Source organism: Condylura cristata, unplaced genomic scaffold (genome assembly GCF_000260355.1).
Source record: "Condylura cristata isolate star-nosed mole 26May11 unplaced genomic scaffold, ConCri1.0 scaffold00013, whole genome shotgun sequence".
NCBI lineage: Eukaryota > Metazoa > Chordata > Mammalia > Eulipotyphla > Talpidae > Condylura > Condylura cristata.
The window spans coordinates 41,848,495-41,864,215 of NW_004567114.1; the positions used below are offsets into that span (position 1 = coordinate 41,848,495).

A 15,721-nucleotide genomic window follows, 5' to 3' on the forward strand; every position below is an offset into this window, starting at 1 on the left:
TACTTTTGTGTGAGAAAATGTTTTCCCAATTAGTGATCTTTCTGTTTGTTTTTAGTAATGTCTCTTTTGCTGTACAGAAGCTATTTAACTTGATATAGTTCCATCTATTTATCTTTGCCTTCACTATTGTCAACTGCCAAGTATTTTTAACCAGCTCTCTGCCACATGGGATAGCGCCTAAATACTTTAAAAAATCTTAACGGTAATTGAGTCACATGCAGTCATTTTATAAATAATGTTGCTGCATTTTGCAAGTTCAAAAATCAACACCGGATGTTGTTTTAAAGCACAGTTTCAATCAATATAAGTTCCTTTTTCGTTTGGGAATGTAGTAAATGTAAGTGAGCCTTGTGTAGCATGCATCTTTGTTTTGGCTTAAGTTCTAGGTAAATGTTGATATTAATTAATTATTTTGGTGTCTAAATGAATCTGCCTAAATTTGGTTTGACTAGCGTATTTTAGTTGGCCGAAAAACACTTCTCGTATTTTATTTTAGAGGCAGGTTAAGGGCAGGGAGGTGAAGTCCAAGTCAATTGCAGCAGTAGTCAGTGATTCCAATATTTAAATGTAAGTTCAAATTTATACTTCTCATGTATGCTCAGACTTCAGGAACTTAATTAAAGCTATGCTAAACAAGAGCATGACACACACAATAGTATGTACACGTTTGAATGCTAGTTTTTTGTTTCAGTAGAAGAAAGCATATCCAGGGATAGAATTTTCATGTTGAAAAGGCAGTACACCCTTTCCTGTGTCTAAGAACTTGGAATGTCAAGTTAATAAGTAGAAGTTGTGTTATGATCATGGAATTAGAAAAAAAAGAACTTTCAAGGTATTGAGTGATATTTCATCATTATGATAGAAATTGAAGAATTATCCCTTCTCTCTATAGACTACTTTTCAAGTCTTGGACACATTAATCAACTGATACCATATCCTTTTTCTTTAACAAAGCAAGTTGACCCTTTTTCTCTGTAGATCACTGTTAAAGAATGCAATTTACATCTGCCACATTTTTTTGATTAAGAGTTTGAAGATACATTAGACTCCATGATGGACTATGTAGGGATAGAGATAGCACTATTTTTCTGTTCTTACTGAAATTTTACAAAAATCCAGGAATATTGAAATCAATGTGAATTCTGTTAACTATAAGAATTTTGAATGGTTTAAGAAATTATTGAGAATAAATACTGCATAAATATTATAATAACATTACTATATTGAGTTTTTGCTGTGTGCCATATACTGTGCTAGATCCTTAATATTAATTCATTTAATCCTACTATGTTTTTGTTAACATCCTCTCCATTTGTATTACAGCTCATTTTATGTGTGTTTCTACTGGGCAGAGGAAAAAAGTAAAACTAAAATTAGTTACTTTAGTTACTCCCTCAGAGCTTTGGAAAAGTCTTAGTGAAGAGAGTTTTGCAATTGTAGGATAAAATTAGTTGTTTTCCATTAATTATTCATATTTTATTGTGTACTACTTGATTACATGTGTTTTAATCTTTCAGATTTCTGTTATGAATCTTTTTTTAGATTCTTGTCCAAATTTTAATAAGGTTAGTTATGAGCTTTGTTTTTATCTAATTAGGGTTAAGTTTTGTTGATACATGCAAGTGTATCAACAATTCATTTACTTGGTTTTAGATTACAAAGCCATTGTATTGTACACTTCTATCATAAGTGAGAAAAATTTTTTTAAACAAAAATCAATTTTTTGTTGCTTTAAGCACTAATTTGGTGAAAGTTAACAAGATTTCACATCCATTGCCACCAGATTTTCAGTGAACAGATTAATGATAAAATTTAGAGCTTTGACTGGATATAGCAATGGCTTTGAGGAATTCCTATCTTTTATATTATACTTGAATCCATGATATAATCATTCATATTATAATAGGCTTCTAATTTAACTTTTGTTTCTCCAGATGTAATGAAAGTCAACTTGATAGAAAAGGAAAATATGCCAACTTGTTCCATAGGCTCACTGACAAAATATTACACCATCATTAGATGAAATCTGTGAGGAATGTTGAAGTTGTGGGCAAGAAATATAAGAAAAACTCATGATAAAAAATCTTTTAATTCATAAATCACATTTTTAACAGCAAAGTCTCAGTATTTGGACTTTTTTTTTTTTTTAAATAAACAATCCTCATTTCTCTCCACCACTTATTTGCTCATTGTTGCAGTTAATTGCCTCCCAGCTGATTTCAGTGCCACTGTTGTGTAGCTTGGGTGTCAATTAAGTACTCAGAAAATTCGAGGCCTGACCTTTGTTAGCTTTCTTTTAGAAGCTAAAATATGAAGCTGCTGTAGAGTATGGAAAGTTTGATTTAATTCTATCTAACATAGTAACATAGAATTAAAGTACCCTGGAGACTAGCTACCAAAATTTAAATCTTGCCTGGGTGCTTTCATCTGTAAAATAGCAACAACAGTAACAATGCTTATCTTATGGTGCTCCTCTGAGGATGAGGGGAGTTAATCATAGAAATATAAAACAGAAACTTATACCTTATGATAATTGAACAAAGGTGTTCTTGATGCTCTTAATAGTTTAATCTTTTTTAAAAAATTGTACTGATTTGCTGACCATTTCCGTAACTATATAATTTTGGGAGAACAGCTTCACCTCTACTTGTGTGCACATGCTTCATTTACCTCCACCAGAGGTCTTAATGCCAGTGCCCTATCCTTTATCTTTTTCTTATTCACTGTTCTGTTCTTATCCCCCCCCCCACCCTCCAGATGCAGAACCTGTGGGCACAGAGGACCATCTAGTACTGAATTTAAAATCCTTAAGCCCTTGAAACATGTCCTTCACTGAGACTTTTCTCTCTTATTCTATATTTGTGTCTTTGTATGGAATCTTAGATTATTTATTTCTTCTAAATTTTTTCTTGAGGTTTTTTGGATCCTGTCTTATTCTTCAGTAATTTTTTTTCTGTTCTTTGCAATTTAATGTCATCTGTTAAGCTGAAGATGCCTCAAGCATCTTCCTGTTCACCATATAGCACACTACCAATGATATGTAGAAATCTTCCTCAAGGGAGAGCTCATTTGATTAACTAAAATACTTTGGTGTGGTTGTTCAGCCAGTCACTAATTTAACTTAGTAAGTTAGCTTTTAATTTTTAGCTTTATTCTCAAACTCATGAAAGACATTAGAAAAATCTTTACAAACACCTAACTAAATATCAGATATGTTTTCCTCATCTGCAAGTCATCTAAACAAGTTAAAGAACAGGGTAAATTTGAAATACTATAGTATTAACTCACTTATCCTAATTTCATCTATGTATTCACAGACAGAAGTTTTAATAATTTAAGAATGTTATCTGAAATTAACCTTTTAAGAATATTGGTAGAATTATTATCTTATTTTTTAAAAATAGTCTAAAATAGTCTCCTGTCCTGTGACACTGACACTGATTCAGGGTTCTCACTTACAGGTTCTTTTGAATATCTTGGGTCATAATTGTTTAGTCTGGGGAGAGATGTATACTTAAAGTAGCTATATCTCCTTTTAAAAATAAAAAGTATTACTTTTTTAGAGCACATTTAGGTCAATTACAAAATTGGGAGGAAGGTAAAGACTTCTCCCTAACATCCTGCCCCAGATCCTGCCCCAGTCTTTGCCTATCTCCCTGTCCCCCACTAACCCTATCATCAATATCCTTCATTGGAATATTATATGTTATATTTGATAACATATATTTGATAAACTGTTTTGACACAGATCATCACCGAAAGCCTACAGTTTACCTCAGGGTTCATCCTTGGTGCTGTGTGTTCTGTGGGTTTGGACAAATGTATAATAACATGTATCCACGAATATAACAGGTAGAGTAATTTCACTGCCCTAAGAATCCTCTTTGCCCTACTTATTCATCAATGCCTTTCTCCTATTAATCATTGATGTTTTTACTTTCCATAGTTTTGCTTTTTCCAGAATGTTATATACTTAGAATCTTGCAGTATATAGCCTTTTCAGAGTAGCCACTTTCACTTGATAACATGCATGTATTTTCTATAGCTTGATAGGTCTTTTCTTTTTTCCTAAAGAAGCACTGAATAATATTCTATGATCATGATGCATCGCAGTTTATTTGTTCATTTACCTATGAAAAGGATATTTTTGTTGCTTCCATAACTTAGCAGTTATGAATAAAGCTGTTGTAAATATCCATGTGCAGGTTTTTGTGTGGACTTTGAATTTTCAACGCCTTTGAATAGATATCAAGAGGTGTGATTGTCTCTGGTGAATCCGCTCATCCCCCACACCTCTGGCTTGTACCCCAGTTCTTGTATTCATAAATAAATCTTTTATATGGGAAAAAACATTTATACATACAGAACTGGGTTACAGGGCAGAGGTGCGGAGGAGTAAGAGGATTTACTGGAGACAAAGTGGGGAGCAGAACAGTAGATCTACTGAAATACACTGCTGAGGGGAGCAGCAGGAAGTCAAAAGAGGTCTGCTGTGCCATGTGGGTCACCTCCCTGGCCTGGGATTCAACTCATGCTGCAGTGGCTGCCATAGCTTCTTAGTGCTCTGCTTTAACCTATTGCGCCACCAAGGAGGGCCCAGTAAGTCTTTAAAAAAAAAAAAGTGTGATTGAAAAACTAATAGGTGTTAAATAGTTTAAAAGATCAACACTATAGTAAGCTAACGAACAGATCTCCATCTAAACTTATACCTCTAGTTGCTGTTACACTAATATTTTATTTTGGAGTGAAATACCCACTGGAAGAATCAGAAGTTTTTCAGACTCATCCATACCATAATTGAAAATTATTCTGCTAGCTATGTGTATGGGGGGTGGGGGAGAGGGGAGGGAAAGAAAGGGTTATTTAGGTTATTTAAAATATAAATGTTTTGATTTATTTGTGATACTTTTACTTTTTCTACTTTTTAGTTATTCCTTTAACTTGTGCTTGAGATGTGAGTGAGATAGGAAGGAAACAATTCACCTTGTATAGGTATGTCATATCTGTTATGAGCAGCTGCTGCTAGTTATGCTGAGGTAGCCATGTATTAACTTTCTACAGGTGGTGTAACAAATTACCACAAAATTTGAAATTTATGCTCTCACAGTTCTGGACGTGAAAAGTGTGAATTAGTATCATTGGGCTGAAGAGGAAGTGTTGGCAGGGCTTATTCCTGGTGGAGGCTCCAGGAGAGCCTAGCCTTTTCCAACTCCTGGTCACCTGCCAGTGTTGCTAGGTTATTGTCTGCATCACTCAAATTCCTGGCCGGGTGGTCACATACCTGCTCTGTTTCTGTGTCAAATCCCCTTCTTGATGTCTTTGTATAAAGCATGTATGATTGTTTAGGGTCTACAGCAGAATCTGCATCTCTCAAAATCCTTAATCATATCTGCAAAGTCTTTATTATATAAAGTAACAGTCCAAAGTTGCAGGGTTTATAATGTAAAGGAAAAGAGCTATTAACAACCACAGTGCTGCTGCCTCTACTTTTCCTTCTCTTGTTTTTATTCTTTTTCATCTTCCAAAAGAACAGAGTAGAAAGTAAATTAAATATGATCTACATTTATGATCAAGAGTTTAATAGATATGGTTTAGATCATTAAGTGAACTGTATTGTCCACAGTGTAGAGCATCAGATTGTGTTCACATTACATTAATTTTTTTGTTGTTGCTGAGTTAGTTGGTAGTAATGATACCTTTTATCAAAGTAATATTGTGACTTGGCATGAAATTTCTTTACAGTTGAAGCATCTTTGATAGTGATAGTGATACTGAGAAAATAATACCAAGTGGTATTTCCAAACTAATTTTCCTTTCACTAAGGTTTTCCCCCCACATTGTGTTTTGTTCCTATATAGGTCAGATTTGAATTTATAGATGGGTAATAGAACTGGCAGAGTTTTTATCTAAAGGTCCATTGTCAAGAGACCTTAGTGATTGGAGGATGTATCATACAATATTTGAACCTCAGTTTCCTTAATATCCAAAGTAAAGCAGTTGAGCTAAGTGATTTTTAACACCCCTTTAAATTCTTTAAGTATATCTGGTACGTGATGCAAGTATTTAAAACCAACAAAAAGACAGATTTTATATAACTTGAAAAAAGAAATCATATTGCCAAGATTGTTTTTGAAGTAATTTTTCTTACTTTTTGTTTTTCTGTAGATGGACCACACATCCCCAACCTACATGCTTGCTAATTTAACACACCTACACTCTGAACAACTTCTGCAGGGCTTAAATCTTCTTCGTCAACATCACGAACTCTGTGATATCATTCTTCGAGTAGGTGATGTTAAAATCCATGCTCACAAAGTGGTACTTGCCAGCATCAGTCCATATTTCAAAGCTATGTTCACTGGAAACCTTTCTGAAAAAGAGAACAGTGAGGTTGAGTTTCAGTGCATTGATGAAACTGCTCTCCAAGCAATTGTGGAGTATGCCTATACAGGAACTGTTTTTATTTCGCAAGACACAGTTGAATCTCTCCTCCCAGCAGCAAATCTACTCCAAATAAAACTTGTCCTGAAAGAATGTTGTGCATTTCTTGAAAGCCAGCTTGATCCTGGTAATTGTATTGGAATTTCTCGTTTTGCAGAGACTTATGGATGTCATGATCTTTATTTGGCAGCCACTAAATACATATGTCAGAATTTTGAAGCTGTTTGCCAGACTGAAGAGTTTTTTGAGCTTACACATGCTGATTTGGATGAAATTGTTTCCAATGACTGTTTGAATGTAGCTACTGAAGAGGCAGTTTTTTATGCACTTGAGTCTTGGATCAAGTATGATGTACAAGAGCGCCAGAAATACTTAGCACAGCTACTTAACAGTGTGCGATTACCATTGCTGAGTGTTAAGTTTCTCACTAGACTTTATGAAGCAAATCATCTTATTCGTGATGATCGCACTTGTAAACAGCTTTTGAATGAAGCCCTAAAGTATCATTTTATGCCTGAACATAGACTCTCTCATCAGACGGTCTTGATGACACGACCTCGTTGTGCTCCTAAAGTACTGTGTGCTGTAGGAGGAAAATCTGGATTGTTTGCCTGTTTGGATAGGTAAATAGAAGACTATCTTAAAGGATTGATGCTAATAGAGTTTTTATACTTTTTAAGTGTGCTGATTTTCTGTTGTTTTAAAAGATAGCTCTCTTTATTTTCCTAATTTTTTTTTGGTTTTTTCCTTTTCTTAAAATATTTATTCTGGTTGTTTCAATCATATCACCCATTCGCTATAACACTGTCCGTTATTAACATGACTTCTTCCTCCCAGTGCACAAACTTTATCCATCCTGGTTACTCACTAACCCATTTTATGTCTTTTTATTATTATCTTTTTAAAGATTTATTTATGTGTAGAGAGCTGGGGTACAGGCCAGAGTTGCAGAGGCTGTGAGAGAATTCACCAGAGACAGTGGGGAGCAGAACAGGTGGACTGATGAAGTACACTGCTGAGGGGAGCAGCGGGTGGGTCAGAAGAGGTCTGCTGTGCCATGTGGATCACCTCCGGGGTATGGATCAATCTCATGCTGAAGTGGCGTTAGCTTCTTAGTGCTGTGCTTTAACCAGCTGTGCCACCAGGGAGGGCCTTTATGTCTTTTTAAATTTGTGAAACCATTTACGTTTCTGGGTCAGACCATATCAGGTGTACTTATTATTGCTAGCTATATCAGAAGATGTTTAAAAGGAGAGTTAACACTATCATGAGGGCAGACTAGGCACAAAATGTGTTGGAATGAATGTAATTAGAAGAACCATATCAAAATAATAAAATGTTTGATACTGGTACACATTTTAAGCTTTATGTGCAATTTATTTTCTTCAGTGTAAATATTTTTTTAATAAGAACAGTTATAAAATGTTTTATTTGCTAATAACTTAGAGGTGTTGTGAAACTTTCTGTGTGAAGCCAAGTGTTACTATTCAAATTTGGCATTGCACTGTAAAAATAGATATAGACAGTACATAAAAGGATGATGCCGTAAATAGCCTAGTTCCAATAACACTTTTTTACAAAATTGGCAGATGAGATTAATTTTGACCAGAGTTACAGTTTGCCAAACCATGACTTAGAATTTTATGATATTAACTGAAGTACACCGAAAATACAGCTGGATATTACAGATTCAATCATTTTGGTTTTCCTTTGGCTTGAACTGGTTCATGAAAGTATTTAGATTTGGTATATTTCTTTGATGTTGTGGAATTCTGGCATTTCTAAAGATTTGGTAAATTAGGCAAATGTCTTGACAAAAAATTCTAAGTATGTGTGTCTATTATTAAAATTCTCAAGCAGTTGCCGCTTGGTCTCTCTATTAAAATTATCAAATTACTGAAGAATAATAAGAGCTGTTTATATCTTTAGACCCAGTAAACTTTTAAAGAAAAAATTTTCCCTCCATAAGAAAATATTTTTACATGTCACCTGCACAAAGTTGTTTCTTACAGTACTTCTTAAAACTTTGGGAAAAACTGGAATGATTATTCAATTCTACAAAAAATATTAAACACCTGTGCATCAAATATACCAGATTAGATCATGACTCTTCAGCAAGTTTATATTCTCATTGGAATAAATTTATGTTTTTAAAACACTATAGCAAAGCTGATAATAAATAGGTAATCAGTAAACTTTAATCATGCTAGATAGAAAATATATTTATGCATTTTCATTATTGTGTTTGGGGAAATTAGCTATGTTTCCCCCAACCTTTTTTTGTAATAAAATATATCCATGCAAGTGACAATAATATATATTATACATACAGGCTATGAAAAATGAATACTTATCATTCAGCTTAAGAAATAAGCTTTTAGTATCTTTAAGCCCTTTTGCCCCTTCTTGATGCCATTTCTTTTAAGAAACCATTACCCTATCATTTATGTATTTTCCTGTGCTTTTCATTGTAATTTCATAACATATATGTGTTCCAAAGTAGATTTACATATTTCTATATAAATGTAGTTTTGTTTTCTTACTGAACAGGAAGTTGCGAAATTCATCTATGAGACTGCATAAGGAAGTCATTTATTTGCTTTCATTGGTATTTGGTATTATAGTATAAGAACATGATACAGTATTTTCTTTCTGTATGAACATTTTAATTGTAACCATTAATTGAAGTTTTATACATAATGTACATATCTGCAGTGTACAGGTTAGGAATTACACAAAATGAGCATTACAAATCAGTTCAAGAACAGAATCTGACCAACATCTAGAAACCACATATTAGTCCTTCCCTGTTCTCTCCAAAGGTAACCATTATCTTCTTTGCTAATCCAGAAAGTGGAAATGTTTTTGAATTGATATAAATAAAACTATACAGAATATACTTTATATTTGAATTGTTTCCAGTTTTAACTATCACAGATAATGCTTCTGGGAACATTCTGTGCATACAAAATACATATGCTCTTCTCTTGTGTACATTCTCTAGGAATTGAATTACTTGGCTTTAGGGTCTTTATACTGCATCTTATTTATCCATTCTCTTATCTTCCCATTTGATGATTGCATTATGTTGCTGTGAACATTTCTGTCTGTGTATCCTGGTGCAAAACTTAACTGTAAAGGCCTGTGATAGAGTAAATGCATAGGAAACATATTACTGAGTTAGACATATGTATATCTATTTTACCAGATAAAGAAATTGTTTCCCAGAATAGTTTTTATTAGTTGCACTCCTACCAAGAGATAATGCATTCCTTGTACCCAGGTTCTTGCCAACAGTTGTTATTGATTGATTTTTAATTTTTGCCAGTCTGGAAAGTATGTCATAGATTTGTTGAGGTTTTAGTTTGTATGTCCCTGATACTAATGAGATCAAATATTTTCATTTGTTTATGGGTCATTTGATTTTTTTTTAATTAACTTTTCTGCTTTTTTCTTTAGTGTGGAGATGTACTTCCCTCAGAATGACTCTTGGATTGGTTTGGCACCCCTAAACATTCCTCGCTATGAGTTTGGAATAGGTGTTTTAGACCAAAAAGTCTATGTTGTAGGTGGTATTGAAAATAATGTGCGTCCTGGTGTTACTGTGAGAAAACATGAAAATTCAGTAGAATGCTGGAATCCTGATACAAATACCTGGACTTCCCTTGAAAGAATGAATGAAATTCGAAGTACCTTTGGAGTAGTAGTACTTGCAGGAGAACTTTATGCTTTAGGTGGATATGATGGACAATCCTATTTACAATCTGTAGAGAAGTACATTCCTAAAATAAGAAAATGGCAACCTGTGGCGCCAATGACTACGAAAAGAAGTTGCTTTGCTGCAGCTGTTTTAGATGGAATGATATATGCCATTGGTGGGTATGGCCCTGCCCACATGAACAGGTATGTTTGTTTTTTTTTAAAAGTCTCATTGATAATTACTGGATTTTAAACTGTGTGTGTGAATAAACCTCCCCTTTTAATTCTAAAAGTAGTAACGATAGGAATTTAGGAAACTTGATGTGCTTCACAATTGTAGTTATTTTATATAGGGATATAATACAACCAAAAAATCAGTTCCTCCTTATTAAATTTTGCATTCATCCATTTACTATAAATGGACTAGATTATATTCAGAAATCTGAAAAATAAGATGAAGCTAGGCAACTTTAGAATCCAGGTGGTCTCAGTCTCTTGTCTGTCTATACACACACACAGACTGTATAGATAGTCTGTTTTATATATCTATAGAGATATATAGATATCTACATACACACAGATATAAAAGTGTGTGAAGATAGTATGTTATTGGATTGCTTACTAGAATAAAGTGAAAATGTAATTAATACACACACACACATACTCATACAGTATTATTGCCCATCATTAACTTAAAGCCTTATTGAGTTTCTTGATTTTTAATCCATAATCATACATATTTTATTATGTATCCGAGTTAGGTTGGAGTCTGAGGTTTCTGTATTTTTTTATTCTTTGAGTAAACGAAAAATATATGAGAAGACAAAAGTGTAAAGTGACTGTTTTATGGAAAATTTATCTTAACCTTTACTGTAGAGTGATGGTCCAAAGATTTTTGTTTCTGATAATTAGAATGGTGTGTATTTTATTAATGTGAGCATTTTAATCAAAGTATATTACAGCTTTTTAACTCATATGCCAAAGCAATAGTATAGTAGCATTTTAGCTACAAATTTTTATTTCTGTGTAAGCTAAAATATTCACCCTCTTTATTGTTCCCTTAGTTGAAAATAAGGTATTTGGGGCCCACATAAGCATTTCTATTGTTTGAAAAACTCCTTCCAGAAATGCATGAAATACAATGTTAAGTATTTTCATTTTGAGAGAATACTCTTGAAGTACTCAATAGTATATCTGTAATTTATCAACTTCTCATCCAGTGAGTCTGCTCTAATAGCTTTTATCCTGGTGCCCTTTCAGCAACAGTTGTAGTTTAATTCTTAATCTAGTTTCTTTATTCTGAATTTATGAATGATGTCATTGACTCTGAAATGTTTTAGACATTCGAGCTATTAGGTCAAGAACAAGCTCAACAAGCTTGCCTTTGTGTCCCTTCACAGGACAGGTCTTCTGGAAGTTTTTTAGGAGTTCTAATTTAATTTGTACCTCCATAATACAACTAGGAATTAAGAAGGGTCTCTGGAATGGAATCCTTGAATTCTCCTAAATCACTCAAGTCATTATGGTTAGCCAGTTTGTGTTAGGAAATTTGCAGTGTTTTTAGTAAATCACCATGAATTCTGTAAGAAAAAAAGTTCCTCCTCTTACTTTCTTTTGTCTGTTTTCTTTTAGTTATATAAAGGTCCTCACTGTCATTAGAAAGGATCTATATTCTACTTGTGAGAGCCAAAGTACTTTCACATGCATACTCATTTTAACTTTTTCTTCTATGAGTTCTTTGAAGTTGTCTTATCCCTATTTTTGCAGGTGAGAGGAAGAAACTTATCCAACATTATAAAAGTTCATAGTGTTAGAGCTAGAATTTATTCAACTCTAGGTATGCAATATTATACTTGAACTAGGTTTTCTGACTTCATGTTCAATTCCATTAGTATATCTTGGTGCTTGTACATTATAATGAAATAACATATGGCTACTGTACTGAGTATACAAGATAAGCTTATACCCTTATTTTGTCAGCAAAGCCAAACATTTGTTTTATATCTATTTATTTGAACTTCTAAAACTATGTAGGTTTTAAGTTTGCTTTAGAATGAAGAGTGACACAAAGGATCTATGAATTAATTCTGTCTTTTATGAATATTTGCAGTGTGGAGCGTTATGATCCAAGTAAGGATTCCTGGGAGATAGTCGCATCTATGGCAGATAAAAGGATTCACTTTGGTGTGGGTGTCATGCTAGGCTTTATTTTTGTGGTGGGTGGACATAATGGAGTCTCGCATTTGTCAAGCATTGAGAGATATGATCCTCATCAGAACCAGTGGACTGTTTGTAGACCAATGAAAGAACCCAGAACAGGTAATAATTTACTGATTCTAAACATGTCAAGCAGTATTTATAACAGTGAAACTCGTTGGAACTATTCCTTGGGATATAATAATAAGGATTTTCCTTGTCTAGGAAAACAAAATGTTTTGTGGGGTGAACTTGAAAGATAACTTGTTTAGACAAAACTAAATAGATTTCTTTATTGCCATCTTAATATGCCAGTGTGTATATTTATCATTTCATAAGCTTGGAGAGAACATTTTGAGAAATGGTGATAATAGAGTGTATCTTATAGGAGCTCTTCTACATATAACAAAAAATACTATTTTGTTGTTATACATACACAGACAATATTTGGATAGTTTTATTTTTTTCTCTAACCCATTGTGCCACCATGGAGGGCCTATTCTTTTATGTTTTATTATGTAGGCAGTCTGCAGACTAACTTTCAGGTGTTCTCTGTTCAGGGGGTATAGTTGAGCAAAAAAGAATTGGACTTAGAGTTCCTAAAAAAAAACAAATATGTCTTAGAGGGACATATTTTTTGAACCCAAAACTCAAATCACATTATTTTAAAGGGAAGATTTTAAGTTACTGATGGAAATTATACTCTCTGGTATTTCCTGTATTTGTGATTTTAAAAAGTCCTGAAACATAAATTTGCAAAATAAACTATAAGGACAGAACGTAATGAATTAATTGTTTATTATAGTTAATTTCTTAAGTTATTATCATTGAGAGAAAAAAACATAAAACAATGAGAGGTAAAAAAAAATGGGTAGCCTTGTTATTTTTAGAACTCTATATAATAATATATAGAGTAGAATTTTTAGTCATAGATTATACAATTCAGTATATTTTTTTTTTTAAAGATTTATTTATTCATACAGAACTGGGGTACAGGTCAGAGGCTCAGGGGCGGCGAGAGGCTTCACCAGAGACAGAGCGGGGAGCAGAACAGGCAGATGGACGAAGTACACTGCTGAGGGGAGCAGCGGGCGGGTCAGGAGGGGTCTGCCACGCCATGTGGTCACCTCCGGGGCAGGTGGGAATCGAACTCATGCGGAAGAGGCTTTAGCTTCTCAGTGCTGTGCTTTAACCCGCTGCGCCACCAGGGAGGGCCCAATTCAGTATATTTTTAAATATTTTGATATGTTAGAAAGCTTGATAAAAATGATTTAAAAATATATATGTAAATAAAATTCAGATCAAAACAAATGGAAAAATATATATTACATTTTTAGTATTTTCCTGTGGTGAAGGAGATGCAGAATCATATTTAGGAAGAGAGGTGAAGGAAAATGTTGCATTTAGGTTAAGGTTCTCCTGCCCCTCCCAACCCTCCCCCCCAAGCACTTATTACTAGATACAAATTCATTTGCTTTTAATGAGATATTTGCTTCATGAGTAACATGTTTTTCTCTCTTTTTACTCATATTTTCTAGGAGTTGGTGCTGCAGTGATAGATAACTACCTTTACGTAGTTGGTGGTCACTCTGGGTCGTCCTATCTGAATACCGTGCAGAAATATGACCCTATCTCAGACACATGGCTGGATTCAGCTGGCATGATATACTGTCGCTGCAATTTCGGATTAACTGCACTTTGACAACAAGTATGAACTTGTGGAAATAGTGTGGTGATGAACCTTGTGCCGCATGAAAGGATGCCGAATTTTCTGAAACTCAAAAGCTGCATTGCTTTCTTTTTAACTTGAAATGGCATGAAGACTCAAATGTTTTGTTGAGCACTTTGAATTGACAAGTAGCTCTGGTTGCTCTTGAATACATAGTGAATCAATAATCAAACAAAAAAGGGGGGGGGGTGAAGATCTTGCCAATTGAATTGTGCACTTTTTTTTTGTAGTACTGAGAATAGTTTTATGTTCACATGTATACATGTGGAGAACACCTTGCTGCTTTTTTTGTTTGTTTAGTTTCAACTCTGTCCCTCTTCCTTGATATGCATCACAATTTACTAGGATGAAAGATGCTTTTTGCTGAGTGTATTGAATGACTGGACAGAGTGGTAATAGTGTCTGTTGCTATAAACTCACATGCTTCACATTTTAAACAAATAAAGGGCTGCTTTTTTTTCCCCCTGGTACTTCATAACGGTTGTAAATTACATGCCATACTGGGTCCTTTGGATATTCTTCCTGCTAAATAGCTTTTGGCCTGGGGATATAGTAAGTTTGCAGGACAAATAGACTTACTGGCATAATATTTGATGACTTATTTATTTTAAGGATAAAGTCAAATAGTTATTGTTTATGCCTTTGTTGTATGGGTAGATTAATGCTGGATGAATTTAGTTACCCATCATTGCTATGCTAAGCATGGATAAACAGACACATCAGTTTTGGTTGTTAATTTTTTTTTTCTGTCAATCTATAAGATTCCTGGTATTGATGTAAATATTTGACAAATGTTGATCATCCTTAGTGCATACTGATTTTTAAAAGTATGTCCTTATAATAATTTTAGTTCTTTGCTTTTTCAAAGTGTTCAGATATAAAAATGGTGCTAACTGTAGGATTTCTAACGAGGCTATAATGATGTTCTTTTGGATGTTCAGTATGAGAAATGCATGATATGTCTTGGCAGTATTTTTTATTTAAACTGGCTTGATTCATTTGTGTTCATTTAAAATGTTAGTGATTTTAAATAAATAAATAGAATGTTAGTGCTTATATTAATGTTAACATTCAAAAATCACCTACACGGCTTATTTTATGCTTTTTGTGGTTCCTGAATAGTGATACAACCTTTTATCTTCTTTTGTCTTGTGCTAGATATTAATTGTCCTTCTTAATATAGGCGTATATGCATTAAATGTAAAGCATTAAGCAGTCATGCATTACTTTATACATTTCTTAGGTAACACTATTTTAGGTATTGAGGAAACTGGAACTCAATGTTTATGTGAGTAATGGTTCTAAATTCAGTTCTACTTTGACTAATGACATGATCTTTTAAAGCAAAATTGTTAACTTTAGCCAAGTACAGCTTATTTAGAAGTGGTTAACTCACTTTGTTTTAGCCTGCTCTACTAAGTTTCTGTGGGTTCTTGAACACATAACCATACCTGCATTTTATTAGGATGGTACTTGTCTTTTTGGTACTGTAGTCATTTTGTCTTCTTTTGATTTATTTTTACCTGTTCACTATCTCATTATAGTCTCCGCAAAACCAGCATATACTTGTTTCCTAAGAAAACATTCATACTGCATTCGTAAGTGCCATAATGTTTTAAACTATTGTTAAGAAGCCATTTGTAATTATAAGACATA

The 15,721-nt window shown here is 33.7% G+C and overlaps 1 protein-coding gene across 1 annotated transcript in view; it reads left to right on the forward strand.

Annotated features, from left to right (window-relative positions):
• Positions 1–15,105, forward strand: part of KLHL28 (kelch-like family member 28) — a 17,016-nt gene extending 1,911 nt beyond the window's left edge. The window contains exons 2-5 of the mRNA XM_004681907.2: positions 6,166–7,064; positions 9,901–10,344; positions 12,251–12,459; positions 13,875–15,105. Of these exons, the coding sequence (XP_004681964.1) occupies positions 6,166–7,064; positions 9,901–10,344; positions 12,251–12,459; positions 13,875–14,038 (1,716 nt within the window). The 3' untranslated portion in view covers positions 14,039–15,105. The remainder of the gene's footprint in view (positions 1–6,165; positions 7,065–9,900; positions 10,345–12,250; positions 12,460–13,874) is intronic.
• The last annotated feature ends 616 nt before the right edge of the window (positions 15,106–15,721 follow it).